Source organism: Mustela nigripes, chromosome 10, assembly GCF_022355385.1.
Source record: "Mustela nigripes isolate SB6536 chromosome 10, MUSNIG.SB6536, whole genome shotgun sequence".
Classification (NCBI taxonomy): Eukaryota; Metazoa; Chordata; class Mammalia; order Carnivora; family Mustelidae; genus Mustela; species Mustela nigripes.
In genome coordinates, this window is record NC_081566.1 from 58,872,980 (window position 1) to 58,896,732 (window position 23,753).

Genomic DNA, 23,753 nt, shown 5'->3' on the forward strand with positions numbered 1-23,753 from the left:
TTGGCTTAGGTCATGGTCCTGGGATCAAGCCTCAGGTAGGACTTCCCGTTCAAGGAGTCTGCTTCTCTTTCTCTCTCTGCCCCCCCCCCCCCCCCCCCCGTGCACATGTGCTCTCTCTCGCTCTCTCTCTCCCTCAAATAAATAAATAAAATATTCTTAAAAATTGAAGACACAAATAAGTGGAAAGACATCTCATGTTTATGGATTGGAAGAATTAATACTGTTGAAACAATGTTAATATTACTGAAAGTTGTCTATAGGTTCAGCACAGTCTCTATCAAGACTCCAAAGGCATTTTTTTATAGAAGTAGAAAAAAAAGTCCTAAAATTTATGTAGAACATATAGGGTCCCACATAGCCAAAGAAATCCTGAGAAAGAAGAATGAAGGAGGAGGCATCACACTTCCTGATTTCAAGCTATACAATAAAGCTGTAGTCATTAAAATAGTATGGTGCTGGCATAAAAATGGGCCAATAGACCAGTGGAACAGAATTAAGAACCTAGAAATAAGCCCAAGCATAAAAGGCCAACTAATATCTGACAAGGAAGTCAAGATTACTCAATGGAGAAAAGACAGTCACGTCAATAATTAGTGCTGGGATATTGGATATTGACATGTAAAAGAATGAAACTGGATTCATATTCTACACCACGTAAAAGTTAAGTCAAAATGGGTTGAAGACTTAAATGCTAGACCCGAATCCAGGAAATTCCTAGAAAAAAAAATAGGAACAGGGCTTCTTGACATTGGTCTTGGTAATGATTTTTTGGATAGGACACCAAAGCCCAAGCAATAAAATAAAAAAATAGACAACTGGAACTACATCAAACTAAGAAACCTTCTGCTCCACAAAAGAAACCATCAAAGTGAAAAGGCAAGCTGTGGAATGGGAGAAAAAACTTAAAAACTATATACCTGATAAGGGGTTCATATTCAAAATATATAAAGAACTCCTACAACTCCGTAGCAAAAATCCCCAAATAACCCAGTTAAAAAATGGACAAATGATATAAATACTCATTTCTCCAAGAAAGATAATATGGAAGGCCAATAGGCACATGAAATGTTGCTCAACATCACTAATCATTAAGAAAATGTTAATGAAAACCACAATGAGATACCACCTCATCTCTGTTACAATGGCCATCATCAAAAGGACAAAAGATGACAAGTGTTGGCAAGGATATGGAGAAAAGGGAACCCTTGTGCACTGTTGGTGGGAATGTCAATTGGTGTAGCCTCTATGGAAAACAGTATAGAGGATCCTCAAAAAAATTAAAAATAGAACTGCCATATGATCCAACATTTCCACTGTTGGGCATATATCCAAAAGAATTGAAATCAAGATCTTAGAAAGGTATCTGGACTTCCATGTTCACAGCAACATTATTCATGGTAAGCAAAGACATGGAAACCTAAATGTCCATCAATAGATGAAGGGATGGGGGCACCTGGGTGGCTCAGTGGGTTGGGACCTCTGTCTTCAGCTTGGGTCATGGTCCCAGGGTCCTGGGATTGAGCCCTGCATTGGGCCTTCTGCTCAGCAGGGAGCCTGCTCCCCCCCCCCCACCTCTGCCTGCCTCTCCTCCTACTTGTGATCTCTGTCTGTCAAATAAGTAAATATAATCTTTTAAAAAATAGGTGAATGGATGAAGAAGTTGAGTTATATATATATATATATATATATATATATATATATACACACACACACGTAGTTATATATATATATATATAAATATATAAATATATATACCCACATATATATAACAGAATATTATCCAGCAAAACAAGACAGCTGTATCATTTGCGACAACATTGTTAGACCTTAAAGGCATTATATTAAAGGAAATAAGCCAGACAAAGGCACATACTATACGATCTCCTATGTGAATCTAAAAAAGAAGCAAACAAAAAACAGACAAACAAAAAAACTCATAGAAAAGGAGATCAGACTTAGGGTTACCAGAAAGGCACCCTGGAGGGAAAATTGGAGGAGAATTGGAGGAAGGTGATCAAAAGGTACAAACTTCCAGTTACAAGATAAATAAGGATTAGGGATGGAATGTACGAGATGGTGGCTGACATGGTCAGCTCACCATGCTGTACGGTGCATGCAAAGTTGTTAAGAGAATAAAGCCTAGGAGTTTTCATCACGAGGAGAAAATTTTTTCATTTCTTTTTTTTTTGTTGTTTTATCTATATGAGAAGATGGATGTTACCAGAGCCTATCACGGTTATAATTTCACAATATACATAAATTAAACCACCATGGTGTCTGCCTTAAACGTATATGGATGGATGTCAATTTTTTCTTGATAAAACTGGGAAAAAAAAGACTCTATTTTGATTACTGGATCTCCCTGTGCATACATGCAAGAGTAGGGGTATGCAAAGAGAGGGAGGAATGTATTAGGTCAGTGATTCTCAGAGTGTGGTTTCTGGGCCAGCAGCATCAGCATCACCTGGGACATTGTTAGAAATGGAAAGTCACAGATCTGTCCCAGACCTACTGGGGGCAAGGCCCAGCATCCCAGAGACTCTGGGTCGGGGGAGAGAGGCCCACCAATCCATGTTTAACGAGTTCTCCAGGTGTTCTAAGCCATGCTCAAATCTGAGAAAAACTGATTGAGAGTCTAGATTATAATTACAGTGGTCTTTGGTTCAGAGCAACACCATCCTTCCTCCTTCTGTTATTTCAACAATACGCTGTCGAGTTTACAAGTAACGATGGTGTTGAGAAGAGTTTTCAGTGTTAGAAATGTAAAGCTAGCTAATTACATGAAGTCTTCATGGTGAGTGCTCTCAGAAATGATTTCCTCAATGTCAGGATCCTCTCAGGACACGCACTTTCACTTACGGGCGATGGCCTTGAATATTCTCCAAATGGTTGTAGTGGGTTTTAGGGCACACAATTATACTCAGTTTATAGTTAATTTAGGGAAAGCTCTTTCTGCAGAAAAAAAAAACTTGTTTTCCAAGCCCAATCACATATCCTCACTGTGAAGGACCACGGCCACGTGAATATTGGTTGAAGATGTCTCACTTGGGAAGGGTAACCCAAGAGGGCTGAGGGCCTCCTGGCCAAGTTCTCCCTCCTCCCCGTAGCTATCCCTGGGGACCATGTGTCCCCATCACTGGTAGACCGGCTAGAGGACAGATTGCACCATGGTCCCTGCTTCATGGTGCTGGCCTCTCTCTGTCCATATGCCCAGTTTACTTTTCTTTGGTTTCCCTTCTTCTTCCCTTTATCCCTAATTGTCATCATTTGGGGTTTCTCTTTTTTTAAGGCCTGCTGTCTTCTCCTCCTCGTGAAAACAACTGGGTGGTGATGAAACACAGGGCTTCTGTAGGGTCAGTAGCAATGTGAAAGAGAAATTCAGATCATAGTTTAAGGGACGTACATCTCAAACCACCTGTACTCCGAGTATGGTTCTCCAACAATTTCTGTAACCACAGGAAGTTGGTTGGCATTGGGAAATGGATTTGTGAAAAATGGGAAGAAAGAACTCTGCGGTGGGCCTGTTTGTGCCATGCACCGCCAGTGTGACTCTTGGCTTCATTCTGTCCATTCTGTACTAATTGGACACGAAATATTTAACAACCAATTATCAATCTCCCAAGTGCTCAGCATGGTGCTCTGTGGTGGAGGATACAATGATTATTTAGATGTTTCTTTGTTTTCTAGCAGCTTATTCTACTTACATGGAAAATAGAATTATAATGATAATATTTATTTAGTGAGCATTTATTAAGTTCTTACCATAAGCTCAGTACCATAAATACCATACATAAGTTGTTTGGTTTCACTATTATAATTAGCCAATTGGGTAGGTGCTTTTAACCATTTTGCAGATGGGAAGGCCAAGACTTGCTGCCAGGCAGCGTGACCAAGAGCAGCAGCTAAATAATAAAATGATAGAGCAAACTATGTGGGTCCAAAGCACTGCTTTTACCCACTCTGCTATACTGTTTCCAGAAGTACATCCAAAAGAATTCTTAGTTTGGTCCAATGCAGTACTTTTTTCCAAAAATCCATGCCAATATTTATAGCAGCAGTGTCCACAATAGCCAAACTATGGAAAGAGCCCAGGTGTCCATTGATAGATGAATGGATAAAGAAGATGTGGTCTGTATATACAACGGAATATTACTCAGCCACCAGAAAATGAAATTTTGCCGTTTGCAATGACATGGATAAAACTAGAGGGTATTCTGCGAAGCGAAATTAGTCAATCAGAGAAAGACAATTATCGTATGATTTCACCTATATGTGGAATTTAAGAAACAAAACAGAGGATCATAGGAGAAGGAAAGGATAAATAAAATAAGACTTTATCAGGGAGGGAGACAAACCAAAAGAGACTCTTAGTCATAGGAAACAACTGAGAGTGTCTGGAGGGGAGGGAGGTGGGGGATGGGGTACCTGGGGGATGGGCATTAAAGAGGCACAGGATATAATGAGCCCGGGGTGTTAGGCACAACCGATGAATCACTAACCTGTACCTCTGAAACTAATAATACATTCTTTATTAATTGATTAAAAGAAAACAAACCCGCACTTAGAGTTTATGATATTATTTTCAGCTCTAGTGGTTAGAGAACGTAAGACAACATAAGAAGTTGTCTTCTAACTCAAATATTCTTGGATAATAAAGGTTTGAGGTAGACAAACTTGGGCTCTGGGTTTTTGGAAAGGGAAGGAACTGACAGAGAAGGGAGTGGAGTGTGGACCCTGGAGAAGATCTGGATCTTTTTGGTACCGAAGTATGGACCTGAGAAAGGTGTTCTCTGCTCTCCCTGGTCCTTCGGTAGCTTTATTTTATTTTATGCCAGGCATTTAATGTTGTCATAGACTGAATTATGTTTTTCTTTATTTACTCACTGTCTTCTCCCACCAGAGATAGGAAGGCAGAGACTTTATTCCTCTTGTCCATACCATCTCACCCCATGTCTGTATGTGGTAGGTGCATGGCCAGTGTAGCTGTGGAATGGTGGAACATTCTGGGTGAGGCATGGGAGTTTCATCGTCAATGGAAACAAGCAGTAGTTTCCTAAGCCATCAGGAGACATAGTAGAAATAAAAACATTGAAAATATCTTACATTTTTATAGTGTTTTACTATTTTTTTTTAAAAAGTGCTTTTATCTACTCCTACTTCTGAGCTCTCAAACCCTAACAGTGGGGTCTTTATTCCCCTGATTTTATAACTTAGGAGGGTAGGGCTCAGAGGATAGGTCACGGGCCTTAAGTCACATAGCCTGTGAGTGATGGAGGTAAGCACAGAGACTGTGTGTCTGACCTCACTTTTACCTGCTGTTTTGAATCTCTCAGTTTTGTGGGATGAACTAGATAGAATCTGTGGGCACCGACCTGGCCGGGGTCCTGGCCTCAGCTTGCCCCTTCGAACCAGCACAGGGCCTAATCCCAACCAGGATGTCTCTGCCAAGGACACAGGTGGTTGGATCAGCTGTGTCATCTGAGCAATTCCTCTGTATGATTTTTAAAAAAAATGTTTTTTAAAGATCTTATTTATTTATTTATTTGCCAGAGAGAGAGAGCGCAAGAGAGATCACAAGTAGGCAGAGCAGCAGGCAGGGAGAGAGGGAGAAGCAGGCTCCCTGCTGAGCAGGGAGTCCATCCTGGGACTCCAGTACCATGACCTCAGCCGAAGGCAGACACCTAAACGACTGAGCCACCCAGGCGCCCGTATGATTAAGTCCACAATGAACTTATCCAGGGAGGATTCACTTCTGTGAGAACATTTCCAGTGTCCGCCGGCTCACTCAGCTTCCCGGTCACCTAGACAGTTGTTGTCTGGGTCTTTCTTAACTTGGAGAGATAACTAACCCCTTGTCTCCCAACCCTGACTTGAAACAGTTTCATTTTCTCAGATAATTTTATCCTCCTGAAGACTAGTAATAATTACTGCAGAGAAACTGGATTCCCCCGAAGAGATACAGTATTTGATCTACTTTAGTCTGTGTCTAAACCAGAGCAGATGCACTCAGACCTTACTAATTAACCTAGGATGATGGTTTGTTGGTTTTTTTTTAAAAAAGATTTTATTTATTTATTTGAGAGAGAGAGCATGAAGGGGGAAGAGGAGAGGCAGAGGGAGAAGCAGTCTCCCTGCTGAGCGGGGAGACTGACGCAGGGCTTGATCCTGGGACTCTGGGATCGTGACCTGAGCCAGAGGCAGAGGCTTAACTGACTGAGCCACCCAGGCACCCCTTTAACCTGGAATAAGGTTATGCATATCATACCCCACACCTAGTGAACCGCTGGTGTCGCCGGGTTAATGAACGTTTCCTGAGGCTGAGCCCTGAGCCTCAGATACCCGAAGTGGCCTGTTACAAGCTTCCAGTCTCTGTCTCTGATGCTAGCCAAACCAAAACAGCACATGTCCTGGCTTTCGGGGAGAGTTTTGGTCTGTTCTTGATTTGCACGCTGTGACGCTGGTGTAGAGGAATCCCGTGGTGCCACAGTTACTAGTGTTTCCACGTAGGACGAGTCTGGGCAGGGGCGGTCCGCATTTGCACCTGCACTTAACAATTTGGATCGTGTGTAAACGTGTTTTTATTAAAACGGGGAAAGTGGTCGAAGAACTCAGGAGGAAAGATGCAGTGTGTGCACACGTGTGTGTGTGCACATGTGTGTTTGTGTGTGTGCGTGTGCACGAGTGTGCAGAGTTGAGAGGGAGAGAGGCAGGGTAGGTGTTAGCACAAAGCCTGTTCAAACATGAAAAAGCCCCAAACAGAGGCAAATCCACAATAATCCCAGCAACCTGCACCAATACTGTCGTGTTTCCCTCTGAGCCTCCTCTGGCAAGGCTTCCCTCTCGGGGGCACCGGCCCGCTGAGGCAAGCAAGCGGGTGTCCAGGCTGTGGCACCTGCCAGCATCCCCAGAGTGGAGATGTTACCCACTTTGGGGTCCTGGCTGGCCCACTGGCCCCTCTCCCTGCTTGGCACAGAAGTCCCCATCCGTTGTGGGCCTGGCCGCACAAAGGTGCCTTTCTGGGACACTTGACCCCCAGCCGACTCAGGCGTGCACTTGGCCTCTGTCTGCTGTGCGCTGGAAAGACTTAGCGCCCTGTGATCGGAGATCGCGGCTGGGATTGCAGTGGTAAGGTATGTGTGGGGGAGAGAGGAGCATTCCCGTCCCTTTTGGACAGAAAAGAATGGCTTTCCAGCAGGAGCTTGTGGGGAATGATTCGCCCCCGAGAAAGCCTTTGCCGTGAGCCTTTCTTTCCTCACTCTTTAATAATGGCGACGCCACCTGCAGTCGGCCAGGCCCTGATATTTGCAAATACCACGTACCCTTGGAACTTCATCACAATCCCATGTATTGAGGCAGGGAGAGGCGGCGTGGGGGCACAAGACACAGCATCCCGACCCTGTGCCCTTGGGCAGTACAACCCCCTCCTTGGGCCTCAGTTTATGCATCTATAAAAGGAAAAAGAAAGACAAATACACATTTTCTGCTTCTAGGGCTGTGATAGAAATAATGAAGCAATGCAGTTGTAAAATGACCCATGCCAAGGATTAGGTCAGCATAAGGGATTTTTACATTCTCTTGTAGATGAAGAAATGGAGTCTCCGAGATGTGGGAGACATCCAAGGGTCCACAGCGAGTAGCAGAACTAGGGCTTAGAATCCAGCTCTCTTATTTCATGGCCAGAGCTACTTTCTACCACTCTGCATAGCCCCTGACGTAAAGAGTGATCTTCCAGTGGACTATGGGACACAGGGCAGCTCACTGTCGTCACTCTTACGCCAGGATAGGCGCAGGTAACTGTCCTTTACTTATGTCCGGTTTGCTGGTTAAAAGGTCTTTTTCTCAGGGCGCCTGAGTAGCTGAGTTGGCTAAGCATCCAACTCTTGGTTTCAGCTCAGGGCAGGATCCCAGGGTCGTGAGATCGAGGCCCCTGTCGGACTCTGCACTAGGCGTGGAGTCTGCTTAACTTCCTTCCTCCCCCCTCCTTCTGCCCCTGCCCCTGCTCCCTTTCCATTCTCTCTCTCTCTCTCTCTCTCTCTTTTGGTGGGCAGGAAAGAAGAGTTTATTAAGAGGACAAAACCCCCAAAGAGGAAGGAGACCCGCAAGGGTTGCCCCCCCCCTTCCCATCTCTTAAAAAAAAGTCTGTTTCTCCTCTCTGCAGGAGCACCTTGGGCCTGGCTGGAAGTGGACAGGCCTTGGATGAAACCTGGTCCTGCCTCCGGGGCCCTGTGTGTTAGAGGGAAGATTCCCGAACCTCTCTGAGTCTGTGCTTATTCCTTAGGTGGGAGCAGAGTGGATGGTATGACCTGCCATGCGTGTTGCCGTGGAGATGACAGGACCTGTGCACCCTGGACACAAAGGGCCTGACACAGACTTGGTTCCTGGGGTGTGGGGATTTTCTTCTGCTCAGGGTCCCTGGCTAGCCCTGGGGCCTGAGTGATTTCCTCAGCACCCTGCCTGGGCCCAGCAATTCCGTGCCTGGCGTCCAGGCCTTCCCTGGTCCACTCTTGCCGCCGTGTAGCTCCAGCCGCAGAATTCCCCTTGTCATTCACTTCATCGTTGCTGACAGCATCGGCTCTGGGACATCAGGGCCCCTCTCCACCTGAATTTCTTCTTCCTCCCAGTTGTGTACCCTCCAGTGAGACCCTGAGCCCCCCGTCCTGGTCCCTGGCCGTATGTTCATTTTCTTCCCATCCTGAGGTCAGAGACAGGCCGAGCTCTCCAGGACTCCAGCTCCCCGCCCTCCACCTCTGGAAAGCCTCATCTCCCTCGTCCCCATGTTTCAGCTGCTGCCACTAGCTTCTCTGGCTCACGGAACCATCTTTTCTAAATGCCTACATTTGTGTTAATGTTTCTCACCATGTGCAAAGAACTTAGCCAAATTCTATGTAACATTTTGCACCGTTTCCCACGTGCTAACTCTGTTTTCTGTTCCTTAGGAGCAAGGGGTTATGTCTGGGGGCTTTGTTACCCCTCCCAGTGCACTGAGCGGCCCTGGGCTGGAACGGCGTGCCCACACACCTGCTACTTGATGAGCCCCCTTCCTGGGTTGATGTCTTGCTTCTGTGCCATTGACACAGGCAGCTCTTGGGACAGGCAGCGCCTTGTCGCCTGTATCTGGAACTGCTGCATGTTGTTCGTGTGACTCATTTTTTAGTTCAAGTGACGCCTGCACAGTGTCACCTGCTCTGATGCCCTCCCTAGGTCCTTGGAGGAGAGTTATTCGTATTTGGGCTTTGGGTCTTTCCCCTTTCCAGATCTGAGAGCTCTGTGAGAGCAGAGGGCGCGTCTCCATCCTCTGCGGATCCCAGAGCTGTCCTGGTCCTTGCCTGGAACCCAGGATGGATGCTCATTGAGTCAGTGCAACGAACCGGTTCCAAGTCCGATCTTTCAAGGGAACCTGGGTTTGGCTGTAGTCGAGACCTCCGTGCAGAACCATGGGCAAGGCAGTTTCAGACAGGAGCTACACGGACTTGACTTTTCTGGATCGTCTTGCCTCTTGGATTTTAGGTGCTGTGCTGCACCTAGAGTTGATGGCTGCTTGGCTCCAGGAGAAAGGAATTCCGAGCCTGACATGCAGCCGGCAGCCGAAAGAGCTTCCTGTCTTCATACATACCGCCCTTCCTCCTTTCCCTGCCCCCCCCCCCCCAGCAAGCCCCAGACCCTTCCTCTCCTCCCCACCCTACCCTCCCCCAGCCTGAACGACATTTATGAGGCTCATCACGGGGGAAGCATCTGAGGCCTGTTCCTGCCTCTCCCTTCCCTAGCACGCGGGGCTCTGCCCCCACCCCCCACCTCCTGGGCCAAGCTCAGATATCTCTTCCCCTGTTTATGGGCCGTTGGGATTTTTTCCAACAACCCGAAATGAATGTACGAGGCCCCACAGGTAGTGCAGCCTGTCTCAGGGCCATAAACCACGGCGGGGTCTTTCATCTGTGATTGCTCATGTCATAAACGAGTGGGAGGGCCAGGCAAGGGGGAAGAACAGCCCTGAACCAAGCCAGGTTTTTTGGTTTTTTTTTTTTTTTTTAAATGAGAAAGGGGAAAGAAAAACCCTGAGAAACATGTGCAGACTTTTTGCCAAGCAAATTCACTTCACGATGGTAGGCTGTGCGTGGAGATAAGTCTCTGGACGTCCCCACTAGGAGTCAGATTGATGCCGTGTTTGTGTCTAAATGGCCTCCAGGGAGGCTGACATTTGTTGTCGGAGACAGCGAGTGGTGTTCCTTTCATCTCCATGGAGGGGTGTCAGCTTAAATTATGAGGGATCGCTCCGGCCCGCATCGGGGTGTGGGAGCGCTGGCAACGGAGCGGGGCCGTCTCCTCCGTCCACTCCCACGCCTCTGCTGTTTCAAAGCGGCTCTTCCTCTTCTGCTCTCCAGCATTCCTGCTGGTGCTGGGAGAACTTTCCTAGCTCTTTCCCTTGGACCCATCAATCGATGTGCTTCTTGGGTATCACGTGTTTTTTGGCAGAGAAGTTGGGGTCCGGGTCAGACAGGCCTGTCCCTATGGCACGAGAGGGCAGGAAGCCTCAGTGGACCCCCCCTCTGGGAGCAGCCTGCCGCTTCCCCAGCAGAGTCAGAGGGCCCCGTGCTGTCCGTCACAATTACAGCCCCGCAGGTCAGGAGCAGGGCGACATTAGCGACGGTCTCTCTTCTCCTCGGCAGCTGGGTCGTGCGTCTGTTGACACCTTGAGAGATGCCAGGAGGCCCCTGTGCACTGCGTCTTCGGAATCTCTCTTGCTCTGCTCTGCCAGGGCACCTGACATCCCACAGAGGTGTCTGTTCGCTTGGGGGCGTTTTCTGTTCGATGCATACATGGTTTTGACCGTGGGAGAGCACACGGCGGACTGTGCACCTCGCGGACGCCTTGGTGTCCGTCAGCAGAGCTTTCCATCCCAAGAGTCAGAACCTGTAAGACTGGGATGGAGGATCTGTAAGTTTTGATGGAAAACAGGAGGTCAGGAGAGGTCTAGGGAAGGGATCATCTCTCTATGGTATGCAGGCCTGATCTGGCCTGGGGCCCGTTTCTGGAAGAGTCTTATTGGCACACAGCCACGCCTACTCATGCTCTGTAGCTTCCGCGCTCCAGTGGCAAAGGCCGGTCGTCGCACTAGACTGTAAGGCCTCCAAAGAGTAAAATAGACCCTCGCTGGCCTTTTACCAAAAAAAAAAAAAAAGGTTGTAGGCCCCTGGTCTAGGACATGAAGCTCTTCTTGGAAGGCAAAAGGTGGGTCCTGAGGAGACAGAAGAGAGAGATTGGGAACTGAAAACAGGGATCGAAGGGAGAAAATGTGCCACAACATCAAGAGAAACTCTTGAGACCAATCTTCATCTCGTTCTTTCTGTCCTCCCCTCCTGCCCCTTCACCTTCCTCCTCTGAAAACAAATGTTTTCATCTCTCCTCCTCCAGGGACGGGGAGAGGAGGAATGAGCCACGCACAGTGTTCCCACGTCCTCCTAAGGGGGCCCCGGGGACTAGCCTAGGGACGAGTTCTCTCTCCTCCTCCCCTTTGTTCGTGATGGAGCAGCAGCTCTTGGGGAAGGTGCCGGGATCCCAGACAAGGAGTGGGGGAAACACAGCGACCCGAGGGGCCTCAGCCAGCCCGCCTCCGGGGCTCCCAACAGATTGCAGCAGTTACACTGTTGGGTCTGAACTGGCCCAACCCCACTCTCTTGCCCTCACCTTCCTTCTCACGAGCACTCACAGGCTCCTGTACTTAAACCGACTCTCAGTGTTGGCTGGGGTCATGTCTGCAAAGAGAAACGAATGCTGGGTTTGTAAAACCTTAACTCAGACTCCCGTCAACAGGCAACTATTAACAGAAAACATGTGTCTCGGATCAAGAATACTTCTTTTATGTTGAAGTAATAATGGTGACGATGACGGTGATGATTTAGTAGGCACCTGCTACATTCTAGACAGCGCTAAACCCTTTCCGTGTATCTCATTTAATGCCAACAGCCCCATCACTCTCCCCAGTGAGACCTTGGAGTCTGGAGAATTTGCTCGACATCACACATGACTGGCCGAGCTGGAATTTAAACCTGAGTTTGGAAGACTCCAGAGCCCACACTGCTCTCCCAAAGGATGGCAGTGTGTCTGAGACATCATTGAGGAATCTGGCATGATTTTAGACCTTACATTTTCAGGAGTTTTGTTTTCCTAGTTATCCATAAGCATATGCATCAGACCACCTGCGGCGTGACTGTCAGAGACCCGGACCGACTCCAGAAAACAATCGCAAATAATCATTTTGTGGACAAAACTGGTTATAAGACATGAGGTTCCTAAATTATACAGTTGCGTTTTATTCTGTTGTGTCTATCTGATGAGATATTTTCTATGCTCCAATGCCTTTTTAAAAAATTAAGCTTTTAATTGAAATTCCAGTAGAGTCAACATGCAGTGTTATAGGAGTTTCAGGTGCGGGAGACAGTGAATTGTACAAGTGCATTTTCAGACGCAGTCTGCACGTGGGATCTCATGGCCGTTCATTCCAGACTCCACTCCTGTTCATCGCTGGCCTCGCAGGAGGTCTGTAGGAGCCTGGAGTGGGGGTGTCAGCCCATTTTCCAAAGAAAACTCACTGAAGGCCTCATCGGTAACAGAGGAACATCCTTTCGACCGTCCAGCAGCAGACAGAATTCTTGGCCTCGGTGAAGGACTGGGCTTTGGGGAGAGGGGGTCTCTGAGCAGTGGGGTGTAGGGCCTTGCAGGGCTGAGTGTGGGGAGTCCGTGCCTTTTTTCCCACTGTCTGTCTTCTTGTGGGGTCTTCTTATTTCCCCATGGTATTTAGTTCTTATGTGTTCATTTTTTCCTTGCCCTTCTGAAAATATCCTTCTAGAAAGATCCTACGGAGGGATGGCTGAGGTCAGCTAACTGGATTTGCCCCAGGGAAGAGCTGCCTCAGAGGTGAAGATGTCAGAGTAGCCACTCCTTGTCACGAGGATACTTCTTTATCTCTTGTTTAATCTTTCTGGGTTTTCCCTCTGTACTCTTGAGGCGAATGAGGCAGAAAGGAAAAGATGTTCTCTCCACATCTATTTCAAGCCTCCTGTGTGCTTTGCACACGATAGCCCTACCCCTGAACCACGGTACCCTGAGGTGGGGTACCATTCGCTGCGGTGGTATAGGTGGGGAAACTGAGGCCCAGGGCATGTCCACACTCTCCTAGCTCCATGCTTATAATGGGGGGCCAGGGTGGATGGAGACTCAGGTGTGCCCACATCAGACCTGTTCAATGACATTGAAAGGGCCGTGCCCTCCAGGAACTCACGGGTTAGTGTCCCGTCATGTTCCAACTGTATGTCTGAACGTTCACAGAGGAAAGAAGCCATTGTCCTTTTGGATGGAACAGTCAACAGAAGTCTGAACTAAAATGGCGTATGCACCTTCCCCTTTACAGAGGAGGGTAGGATGAAGAGCAGGAGGTGTGTGGCTCACTCACGCCTGGATCTCTGTCCATGATGCAAGAGGGGCCCTGGGAGAGGCTGGGATGGCTACTGAAGGCTTTGCTTCCTTCCTCCAATTGCTCACAGCTTGTGAAGTAATTCCCGTAAAGGCAAATACAGTTACTTTAATCGTTACTGTAAACACAAGCAGTTTTGCCCGACTACCTGTGTTACGTCCATTCTGTTATCTGTCCCTGCAGGTAATCTAATGCTGGTCCTCCATGGCCATTTATTTATTTATTTATTTATTTATTTATTTACTCCATGGCCTTTTAAACAGTAATATTTTCCACACCCTGGCGGTGTCTAGAATTTCAGACACAGTATCTAGGAAATTACACAAAACTTCTCCAGGCCTAGACTTGGAAAAATGACTTTTAAGAAAGAATATTAATAACCAGTGCTTCTTGGGCATCTATTACATGCCATGCAGAGTTCTGAGCACATTATTGAGAAACTCATTTAATCCTCATAACAGCCTGAAAGACGTGGGTTCTCTCCTGTCCCAGTTTTGCACGTGAAGAAACCAAGTCAGAGAGTTAGTGCCTTGCTCAAGGTGATATAGTTAGTAACTTTGGAGCTAAGACACCACCCTGGGAAAATGTTTGGAGCCATAGTGGTAGACTCTCTGGTTGCTGTCTCCAGATGTTAGAAGGACTTTCCTTGGCCTCTTAGTGGAGGCTTTCACGTCAATCCTTCGGAGGTTCCTACACTCACCTGGAAAGCCATCCCGGGAACACGGACCCGAGTGCCTTGTTATACAATAACATACAGCTCCAGAAAGTGGCTTTGGAGAACTTAACAGTGTTTTCTTCATCTTTTAGGCAAAAGCGATGATGAAGAAAGTCTTTGCAAGTCAGCCCACGGGGCAGGGAAAGGAGCTGCTGAAGACGGCAAAGACCATAAGCGCCCCAAACGTCCCAGAACCATCTTGACGACCCAACAGAGGAGAGCATTCAAGGCCTCATTCGAAGTGTCCTCCAAGCCTTGCAGGAAGGTACAGGGGAAAGAAGGGAGGAACGGGGACTGGGCCCCACTTGTTTGTGTATCTTGCCCTCCTCTGGATTGCCCATGGACATGTGGGGGAGTGAAGGCGTTGGGGGAGGCTGTGCAGGTGGCCTTGAGCCCTGCTGAAGGCTCCAGATCCCCAATCCCTTCTGTGCACGCATATCCACTTTGAGTGGCCGCCAGCTCAGTTTACAGAGAGCGATAGAAAGAACAGTAGGTACAGTTATGGGGATGAACCCAGATGCTCTAACAAGGAGAGCAAAAACGGAGCGGTTTGTAGACATATATTTATTTAGTTTGGGTCTAGTTTGTTCCACTTGGAGTGGCGACTTTGGGATTCACTGATGTCTTACTTCATTCATCTTTGTGGCTGAAGGGTATTGCCCGGTACGGGTGTGTCACAGTTTGTCCCTCCCCGGTCGGTGTGTGTTTGGATTGTTTCCAGTTTGGAACCGGGACAAATGGGGCTGATGTGAACTTCGGTGGTTTAATGAGGTATGAGTCTATTTTCATCTCATGTCTCAGTCCAGGGCTAAGCAGCCCAAGGTCAGCAGGGAGCTCTGTTCCCTGCCACAGGGTTCATTCATGCTGCCATCTTTTCCAGCCACTGTGGTGGAGAAAGAGGGAGTAGAAGGCAGGCCTGCCCCGAGATTCTGCGTAAAACTTGCACTCAGACATGGTGGCCAGAGTTTAATCCCATGACTGGCCTCCTCTGTGGGGGTTGGGCAGTGAGTCGGCCTGGGTGGCCACATGTCCTGCTGAAGCTTGACCGGTGGTTAATGGGAGGAAGGAGAGAAGGGACACTGGGGACAGTCAGCAGTCTCTGCCACGGACAGCTGCACCGGTTTATTAAGTATCCGCCATTTATGGACGGCCACGTGCTCAGTCTCGTTGCTGATGCTATCCAAGTAAGACAACTTTTTCAGTTGAATCTCGTGGAGGAAACACATTTTTGAAAAACCGAGCATTGTTTTTTCTCTACTGTATTAGTCACCTTTTGCTGTCATAACAAATAAAACCTTGGTGGCTTCCAGCGGACGTCGTGTTCCTGCTCTTAGACTGCAGCTTGGCTGTGGCCCAGCTGGGCTCAGGTCCAGGCCCGCTCCACCTGTCTCTCTGGGGCCCCAGGCCAAGGGAGCACGCTGTTCCCGTGAGGATGGCAGAAGGCAGGAGGCCACGTCATACCGGGCAAACCCACTGAAAGGCTCTCCTTGGATCACACATTCCGTATTCACACTCATCCCACGAGCCAAGACAAGTCATGTGGCTAACCCCAACTGAGGCAGGGGAAGGCCTGCCTGTGGGTGCAGGGGAGGGAGGGGGCGTGTCTGCTGAACTGACCAATAGTACAGTTTGCCATCGCACTTGACCTCCAGCAGACCTTTCTCTGCCTTCATACTCCTTAAACTCCAGGCATGGAGCGGGGAGGAAGGAAAGCCCCAAAGCAGACTTAGGTAAGGACCAATGATCATCTCCTTCTATTATTACTAATTCTACAGGTTGGACTCCCAGCCTCTGTGGCTGGTGCTGGCGGCCAGGCAGCCTGCAGGCCACCAGCCAGTAGGGAAGAGATGTGTGTGCACATAACATGGGGGAGAAAGCTGTGAGGACCATTACAGGGGGGCAGCCGGGAGCCGTGGGAGCACAGGGAAGGGAAAGGTCACTTCTGTCTGGGGAATCAGGCAAGGCTTTGTGGAACAGGTGGCTTTTGAGCTGGGCCTCTGAAAAATGGATAGGGTTTCAGCAGGTGGAGGTGGGGTCGGGGCACACTGCTATTTTAGTTGGCTTAGCAGAAGGATGTGTCTTAAAGATCTGGTTTAATCATCTTCTCCTAAGCCTCAGCCCACGTGGTGTGTTGAAGGCGGACCACTTCCCAAGGCCCGTTGTGAGCTCTCTGCCCCCATGTTAGGCGTTTAACCCCATGTCTGCCCAGGATCTAAGCAAGAGGGCAGCGTCTCTCAGACTCGCTCTCAGAAAATCTGAGCTTCTCAACTCTTCCATTCCTGCCACCTTGCCCGCCCCTCACCGTGTGTCTGCATGGAGGGGAGTGTTTCAACCATCCTTCAGCATGGGGATCCCGACCGTCCTGTCTCTACGGGGCCACAGCACATGTTCTGGTCAGAGCTGACTGCTCTCGATCTACCCGAATCCAGATGGCTCTGGTCTCATTCTCCTTGAGGAGGGCTCGCTCAGGGTAACAGTGAATATGAATATTCATGAAGCCCCCAGAGCCACCTAGAGCTGTGAGGGACAGAACCAAAATGTAGGTCAAGGAACAGAAACAGAAGAGAACAAGAGACCGCTGTTTGTATTGCAAAGTGGTTTTCACCTTCATTTCTCCTTAAGTAGGTCTGTACATTGGCGTGGATCGACTCCGAAAGCACGATCGATGATGGGTCTTGCTCATGTTCAAAAACCACTTGGAAACCCGTCTTGGAACACACATCTAATGAGTTATTCCCTCCTTTATTTACCTGGTGAAGGGCTTCCCTCCACTAGAAGGGAAGCAATGGTCTTGTGTCTGGGCTCAAAGTGGCCATTAGCCACTAGCCAGCTCCCACCAAGATGCGGCCTGCCAGCCTCCCCATGCGCTGCGTCGGGAATGTTCTTCCCCCTCTCTGAGATGCCGATGTTTCTCTGTTTCTAATGTTCCACTTTGTCAAGGTGAGGGAGACCCTGGCTGCAGAGACAGGGCTGAGCGTCCGTGTCGTCCAGGTGTGGTTCCAGAACCAGAGAGCAAAGGTAATCGGCTTCATACTGTCGTCTGTCTCTGTGTGGCTGGTTTCCCAAAATAGCAGTAGGTAGGACTTACTACTTGTGGATGTGTTGTCTAACCAGAACTCGTTGGATAGAGTAGTTCTCACGATTCAGAAATTCTGTTGTGGGCAGTCATGTGGGCCACAGCTGTCCTGCTTGGGGGAGAGGCAGGGCATTTGTTTTAGTGAAATGACTGATTTTCCTGGTGGCCGTGACTGTGAATCTGGCCAGCCATCTGCTGGCATAAATGTCTTTTTGTGTTTTTTGGTAAAAATGGATTCTTTAAATCACCTTTAACTAATGCAGCTACCAAAGTTAATTTAAAATTGCCAAGAGAACCTTCTATAGCGTGCGTGTGACAGCTCTGGGGCCATGTGGTAGCATGGTGGCACTAATACCTTTACTCAGTGCCCCCATATACACCCCAACCATCATACTGTCTTCCGGAGCCCACCAGGGTCCACATTGCTGCACCATAGTCTTGCGCTTGTCAAGTTTCCTGCCCCTAGAAAGGCATGTGGCCCATGGCCCATATATCTGGGGTCCTAATCTGTAGAGGGTGATAACTTCCTATCTCACTATCTGATCATGATTGGTTAGGATAGCACGGCGCTGCCCTAACTGAATTCTAGCAGAGCCCTGGGTACACACTTCATCCTGGGAGGACCCCATGTTTCCATAGGCTTGAGAGGCCCCGTAACCTCATGGCTTCCTAAAGCAGGGGAGTTTGAAGCTCTGAGAAATGCTTGTTTTTGTTAGGGTCTCACGGAACCCTAATGTTCCACTGAACACAGTGCAAGAAGTTGGGTTACGATGCTCCTTCCGGGAGGTTTTGGTGGTACCAGCGTGCTCTGGGAGATCGGCTCCTTACCCCGAGGCTGTGGGTCTGGCAAGCGTCTCGAACACCAGAGCCAGCAGATGGGGGAGGGGGCGGGGAGCAGCCTCCTGCCACTTACCAGGTGCCACGCCATCAGCAGCCCCTTGCTGTGGGCCCCACGCCCCTGCACTTACACCTCACTTGAAACTGTCACCACATGAGCAGCGACATTTCTCTGCTGAGGGGACGTCCCCGTGTTTGTGAGGACCGACGGCCTCATGCTTCCCAGCCAGCTGATGGGCCCACAGTGGCAGGGGAAGAGCCCAAAACAGCCGTGGGCAAATGCGCTGCTGGCTCTTCTGCTGAGCGAGAGCGCGGGTGTGGTCCCTCTGCTTTCCACACGAGGCTCGTATATCCCCGGCAGGGCCCTGCTGCTGGTCACCCGATCTAACCCCCTAACCCAGCGCCCCTCTCCTTGTCAGATGAAGAAGCTGGCCCGGAGGCAGCAGCAGCAGCAACAGGACCAGCAGAACACCCAGAGGCTGAGCTCCGGTAAGTGGGACCCTCCAGCCAGGCCTGCCAGGGTCCAGGCCTCGCCCACCTCATGGCTCTTGGTGGATGGTGGAAGGCCACTTCTGGGCTCGGCGAAGCCCTGCCTGCACCAAGAACGGTGGTCTTCCAGCGAGGATAGAGGCCCGGGGGCTGGGGGAGAAGGTCGAAGGCACGAGCCAAGGCCTGGGATGCTGACTGCTGTGGTCTGAGCCACCTCCAGAGTCCCGGGGGCTGCGGCAGGAATCCCCGCAGGGCCCAGGCCACAGCCAGATCCTTGTCCTTCCCAGCAAATCAGTTGACGGAGGACGTCACTGTGACTTATCCATTTCATAAACAACAAAAGACAGTAAAAATGCTGCGAGTAAAACAGTAACCCGCTCCCTGGTTGGGCACATTCATGGATTCACGCCGACCTGAGTCTGACACCCTTGCACCAGGGAAACAGAGAAGTCCTTTGTCTCCACCTCACTGATGAGCAGACAAGGGGGACCGGGGTCCTCGCTGACTAGGGGGTGAGTCAGGACCGGAGCAGACGTCTCTGAACCTCGGTTCCACTAGGCCGTGCTGCCCCAACTCTCCCCTCCCGTAAGCACCTTCATTTGCTCTTGTGGCTAATACGGCTGACGTGAGCACTGGGAAGGGAGTCAAGAGGGACAGATCGTGGGACCTTTCAAGGGAACCAAAAGAAAAAAAATCAAATATAACTATATTATGACCATATCATTCTTTTTTGAATTTTTTTAAAGATTGTATTTATTTATTAGAAAGAGGGAGAGAGAACACAGGTAGGCAGAGCAGCAGGCAGAGGGAGAGAGAGAAGCAGGCTCTCCGCTGAGCAGGGAGCCTGACGTGGGGCTCGATCCCAGGACCCTGGGATCATGACCTAAGCCAAAGGCAGCCACTTAACCAACTGAGCCACCCAGGCGCCCCTGACCATGTCATTCTTAAAGGACTATGCACCCAACAGCATTGTAGCGGGATTCCCTAAGGGATCTGCTTGTACCTCAAACAGGAATCGTCAGCCATCAGTGTGCACAGAAATCACTTGACATGTGGTAAAGTACAGATTCTGATTCCTCTAGTCTGGGTAGGCCCTGAGATTCTGCATTTTTAACAGACACCCGCTACTGCTGGCCCACGGACCACATTTTGAACAAGGCCATGACTGTGACATTGGCTCTCGGGCCCCAGACGGGACTCCTTGCCCTTTCAGGATAGACCTTGCCTTGTGCTTGATACCTGAGCTCGGCTCAGTGTAGAATCTGACTCCTGCAGCCCAGATTTGTCGTGGCTTCTCATTTTCTACACCAAACAGTGTCTTAACATCAAGATAGATGCTCAGAGAGGGAAGTTAAGCAAGGACATGGGGACTGGGGAAGGTTATTGGGGCAGGTTAGTCAGCAGACCCAGATGCTGCTCCTGCTCCACTCCCAGAGCTATTTGATCTGGGACCAGCCTTTCTGCTTCCTGGCACCCCAGGCTGACTGTCCCTGGGGAGGGAGAATGACGCCTACCAGCCCTGTTGCACTGGGCCTCCGGGAAATTCAGAGACGGTCACGGCCATGGAGAAGCCATGCATGTGGACTCTTACAGGCCAGCACGCTCGGGAGGTGGAGAACGCAGCAAGGCGTTATGAGAACACACATTCAGAGTGCTTGAGGCTTTGGAGAACTCAAAGGGCAACTCCGAGGGCAAAATCCTAGGGCTGATATAAGAAAGCAGAAGCTCGTGGGGAGTAGAGTCTCTGAGAGCTCAGAGGCCGATGTTCAGAGAACCCCACAGCAGGATGTGGAGGCAGGACGTGAGTCCTCTAGTCTCCAGAACTTTTCTACGCAAGTGTAGCAAGTTGTTCCAAAGCATGTTCACATGCCTCACGGACTCTTGCTCTCCGTTCCACAAGGTCAGCAGGGCTGGAGTCACGAACCCCACCTGACTGACGCTCTCCCAGTAGGGGATGCTTGAAGGGTCTTTAGATCCATCCCCTCCAGGGACTGCCAAACTTGTGTGTAGCATCAAACACCTTGGATTTAATGATGTATTTCGAAGAAGCTCTCCAAGTTCAACTGCACCTTCCCCATCCCTGTTCTCTGAGGATGACCCATGATGGCCCTTGGGGGGTGGGGCACAGGCTGGGAACCACTGATGTCGCCTCATTCTGGACCATTTTATACATGAGGAAACCAAGAGCCAGGAAGTGAAATGATCTCTCCATGCTTGTCACCCTTGTGCCATCCTCTTGGACGCTGACTAGGGCTGACCTAGGTAAGGTCACAACAAACACGGCAGTTTCTGCTTTGTGCTCTGCCTGGTTGCTGGCTCTGGGGAAGCCAGCTGCCGTGTGGCCGGGCTGCTCAAGCAGGCCTGTGAGAAGTCTGTGTGGTGGGGTCCCCACAGTGGGATGGCAGACACAGCACGTCCCACTCCACGTCTGGGGCCCGTGGCATCACAGGCACCCGCCCCTCTCACTCCTCCTTCCAAAGTCATAGCAAAGGCTGGTATTGGGTCGGGACACCGGGCAGCAGGGGACATGAATTTCGGAAGATGCTCTCAGCCTTCTCTCCTAGCATGGGATCCCGTGCTGCACTTGGAGAATGACCTGCCTTCTCTGTCCCCAGCTCAGACCAACGGCAGCGGGAATGCTGGGATGGAAGGAATCATGAACCCCTACACGGCTCTGCCCACCCCACAGCAGCTCCTGGCCATTGAGCAGAGTGTCTACAGCTCAGACCCCTTCCGACAGGGCCTCACCCCTCCCCAGATGCCGGGGGACCACATGCACCCGTACGGTAAGACGGATGCCCACCCCTCAGGGACCTCTCACAGCCTTTCCTCCCCGACACATCTGTGCGGTTCCCAGATCCTCACCGAAGCAGCCGGCAGAGTACGTGCCCAGAAAATGCCACTAGAATCATGTAACCAGTGGCCGCAGAAGAAGGACTAGCACACAGAGTCGTTTGTGATAGTTCCATTCGAGAAAGCACCATTTCTCATTGAACGGATGTTACTTAGGGGCTCCAAACGCGCTCCTGAAGCGTGACCAGAACTGTGGGGTGTAGAGCAACCCCTGCCTGCTCTCAGCCCACCCCAGCTGGGGCTGCCTTTAGTGCCGGGCGTGAGGCTGGCTTAGGCTCCCCTACCTGCCCTGCTTGCTGCCTCAGCGGACGGTCAGCAGCCGGGCCGGGGCACGCTGATGGCGTGCGTGAGCTCCGGAGTGGAGGGCTGAAGTTCAGTCTCAGGGCCAGATGAAGGTCACTGTGTTTTTATACAGAGAAGGTCAGTGGCATATGTGATGCATCTAATCTGGGTCATCTGTGATAAACCGCACTGATAGCTAAAAATACAGTTTTATTTGGCAAACCTTCAAAACGGCATTAGAGAGACATGGCTCAGCTCACAGATTTTTGTCAAGCAAATGCCTTTTTTTTTTTTTTTTTTTTTTTTTTTGCCTTCATTAAAAACCGTGTTGAAGTGACCGCTGTCCTCCCATGTGACGTGTGCAGCAGACTGGGACAAAGATCCAGCTCTGCAGACTTCACTGACCCTCATTCGGACAAACCGGGGAGCGTCTGAGCAGATCACACGTGCGGAGGCTGAGGGGAAGATGCCTCTGTTCTTGTCACTGGGGTCCCCGAGCGATCCACAGCTGGCCCTCCCATCTTCTCTGTCCCGGGTGTAAACTAGCCCAGGGTGGGCCCCTAACCCTCCTTCCTCTGCAGGACACACTCGGGGAGGCAGCAGACACTCGGTGTGATCTTGCTGTTTGAACGGACCCCTGTGACCCCGGAGGCGGCACGAGCCTCCTTCACAGAGCCCGTGTTGATTTTCTTCCCGATGCACATTCAAGAACCATTTTGGGGGCTGAGTCCTCCCGGAGCCCTGCCCCCCCCCCCAGGTGGAGGTGCCCCTTCCTGCCCACTCCCCAAACTCACCGTCTAGACGTTCTGACATTTGCTGCTGCGGCACCCCGTTCGGGCCTCTGGCCTGTCCTAGTTGATACTGTTTTCTGTGCTTGGGCTTTCCGCTGGAGCCCGCTAAGGCCCTGAGAGGTCTTCTGCAGAGGGATGGGGTCCCCTCCGTCCCACTCCCCTCCTGGCTGTCCCTCCGCCCGCCCCACGGCATCCCGCTGGCTGCACTCCCCCACATTCCTGATCCCAAAGGGAATCCTTCTTCGGGACCCTCCTGACCATGTCGTCTCCATTTCAGGTGCCGAACCCCTCTTCCACGACCTGGATAGTGACGACACCTCCCTCAGCAACCTGGGTGACTGTTTCCTAGCGACCTCAGAAGCCGGGCCCCTGCAGTCCCGAGTGGGAAACCCCATCGACCACCTGTACTCCATGCAGAATTCTTACTTTACCTCTTGAGTCTTCCCCTCGAGTTGTGGCTGGGCTCCCACCCAGAACAACCGTAGGCCGCGAGGGGTCGGCCGGCGTTAGGATGGGGAGGCCAGGAAAGAGGTGGGCTGGGGAGGGAGTTTTGTCGGGGATGCTGTTATATTACGACCTGATGTAGCTCGGCATTTCCAAAGACTGAACACGTAACGGATCGCATAGTTTCACGTTTCTGATAAGTCTTAGCTTTAGGTGTGAAGATGTGTTTATCTCTAAGGACAGGGACTTTTAATATAGACATTCTTATGCAAACTATAGGTATCTAGAGACTCCTAACAACTTCCCGCTCTTTTGGGGAAGCTTTTGTCAAGAGGTGCATATGTCTACGCATCCATATACCCATAGATGGACAGACAGACAGACAGATAGATGTGTGTGCGTGTGTAAGCTTCCATGCTTTATCATCAGAGTTTATTCCTAATTATAACAGACACCAACTGTACAGCAAAAGTAACTTTATTTTCAGTGTGAACTATATTTAAGGAAATGCTTGATGCACTTAAGTTATAAAATGAGATAATTTACTTTTATAAACTTTATTTTTCGTTTGAAGAGACTTGTCGGCAGGGCAGAGAGGGCCGCTCCGCCTGAGCCCGGGGCGTCGAGTGCTGGAGCGAGTTCTCTTTTCAAGAGTGTCGTCGAGGTTCTTGCTCTCTTGGGGGTTGAATCATGGGGCTTGGAGGGGACAGAAAAGTCCCCGAGTGTGTTCTTAGAAAGGGTAAAGCCTAGACTCTTCAGCTTTCTTTTCAGTTCTGACGTGTAGTTGTGGGCAACAGT

General features: G+C 50.0%; 1 protein-coding gene across 1 annotated transcript in view; it reads left to right on the forward strand.

Moving 5' to 3' along the window:
- The window catches only part of LMX1A (LIM homeobox transcription factor 1 alpha), a 153,083-nt gene extending 130,116 nt beyond the window's left edge, over nucleotides 1-22,967 (forward strand). The window contains exons 4-8 of the mRNA XM_059414121.1: nucleotides 14,276-14,448; nucleotides 17,124-17,201; nucleotides 18,516-18,585; nucleotides 21,201-21,371; nucleotides 22,789-22,967. Of these exons, the coding sequence (XP_059270104.1) occupies nucleotides 14,276-14,448; nucleotides 17,124-17,201; nucleotides 18,516-18,585; nucleotides 21,201-21,371; nucleotides 22,789-22,949 (653 nt within the window). The 3' untranslated portion in view covers nucleotides 22,950-22,967. The remainder of the gene's footprint in view (nucleotides 1-14,275; nucleotides 14,449-17,123; nucleotides 17,202-18,515; nucleotides 18,586-21,200; nucleotides 21,372-22,788) is intronic.
- Nucleotides 22,968-23,753: the final 786 nt, after the last annotated feature.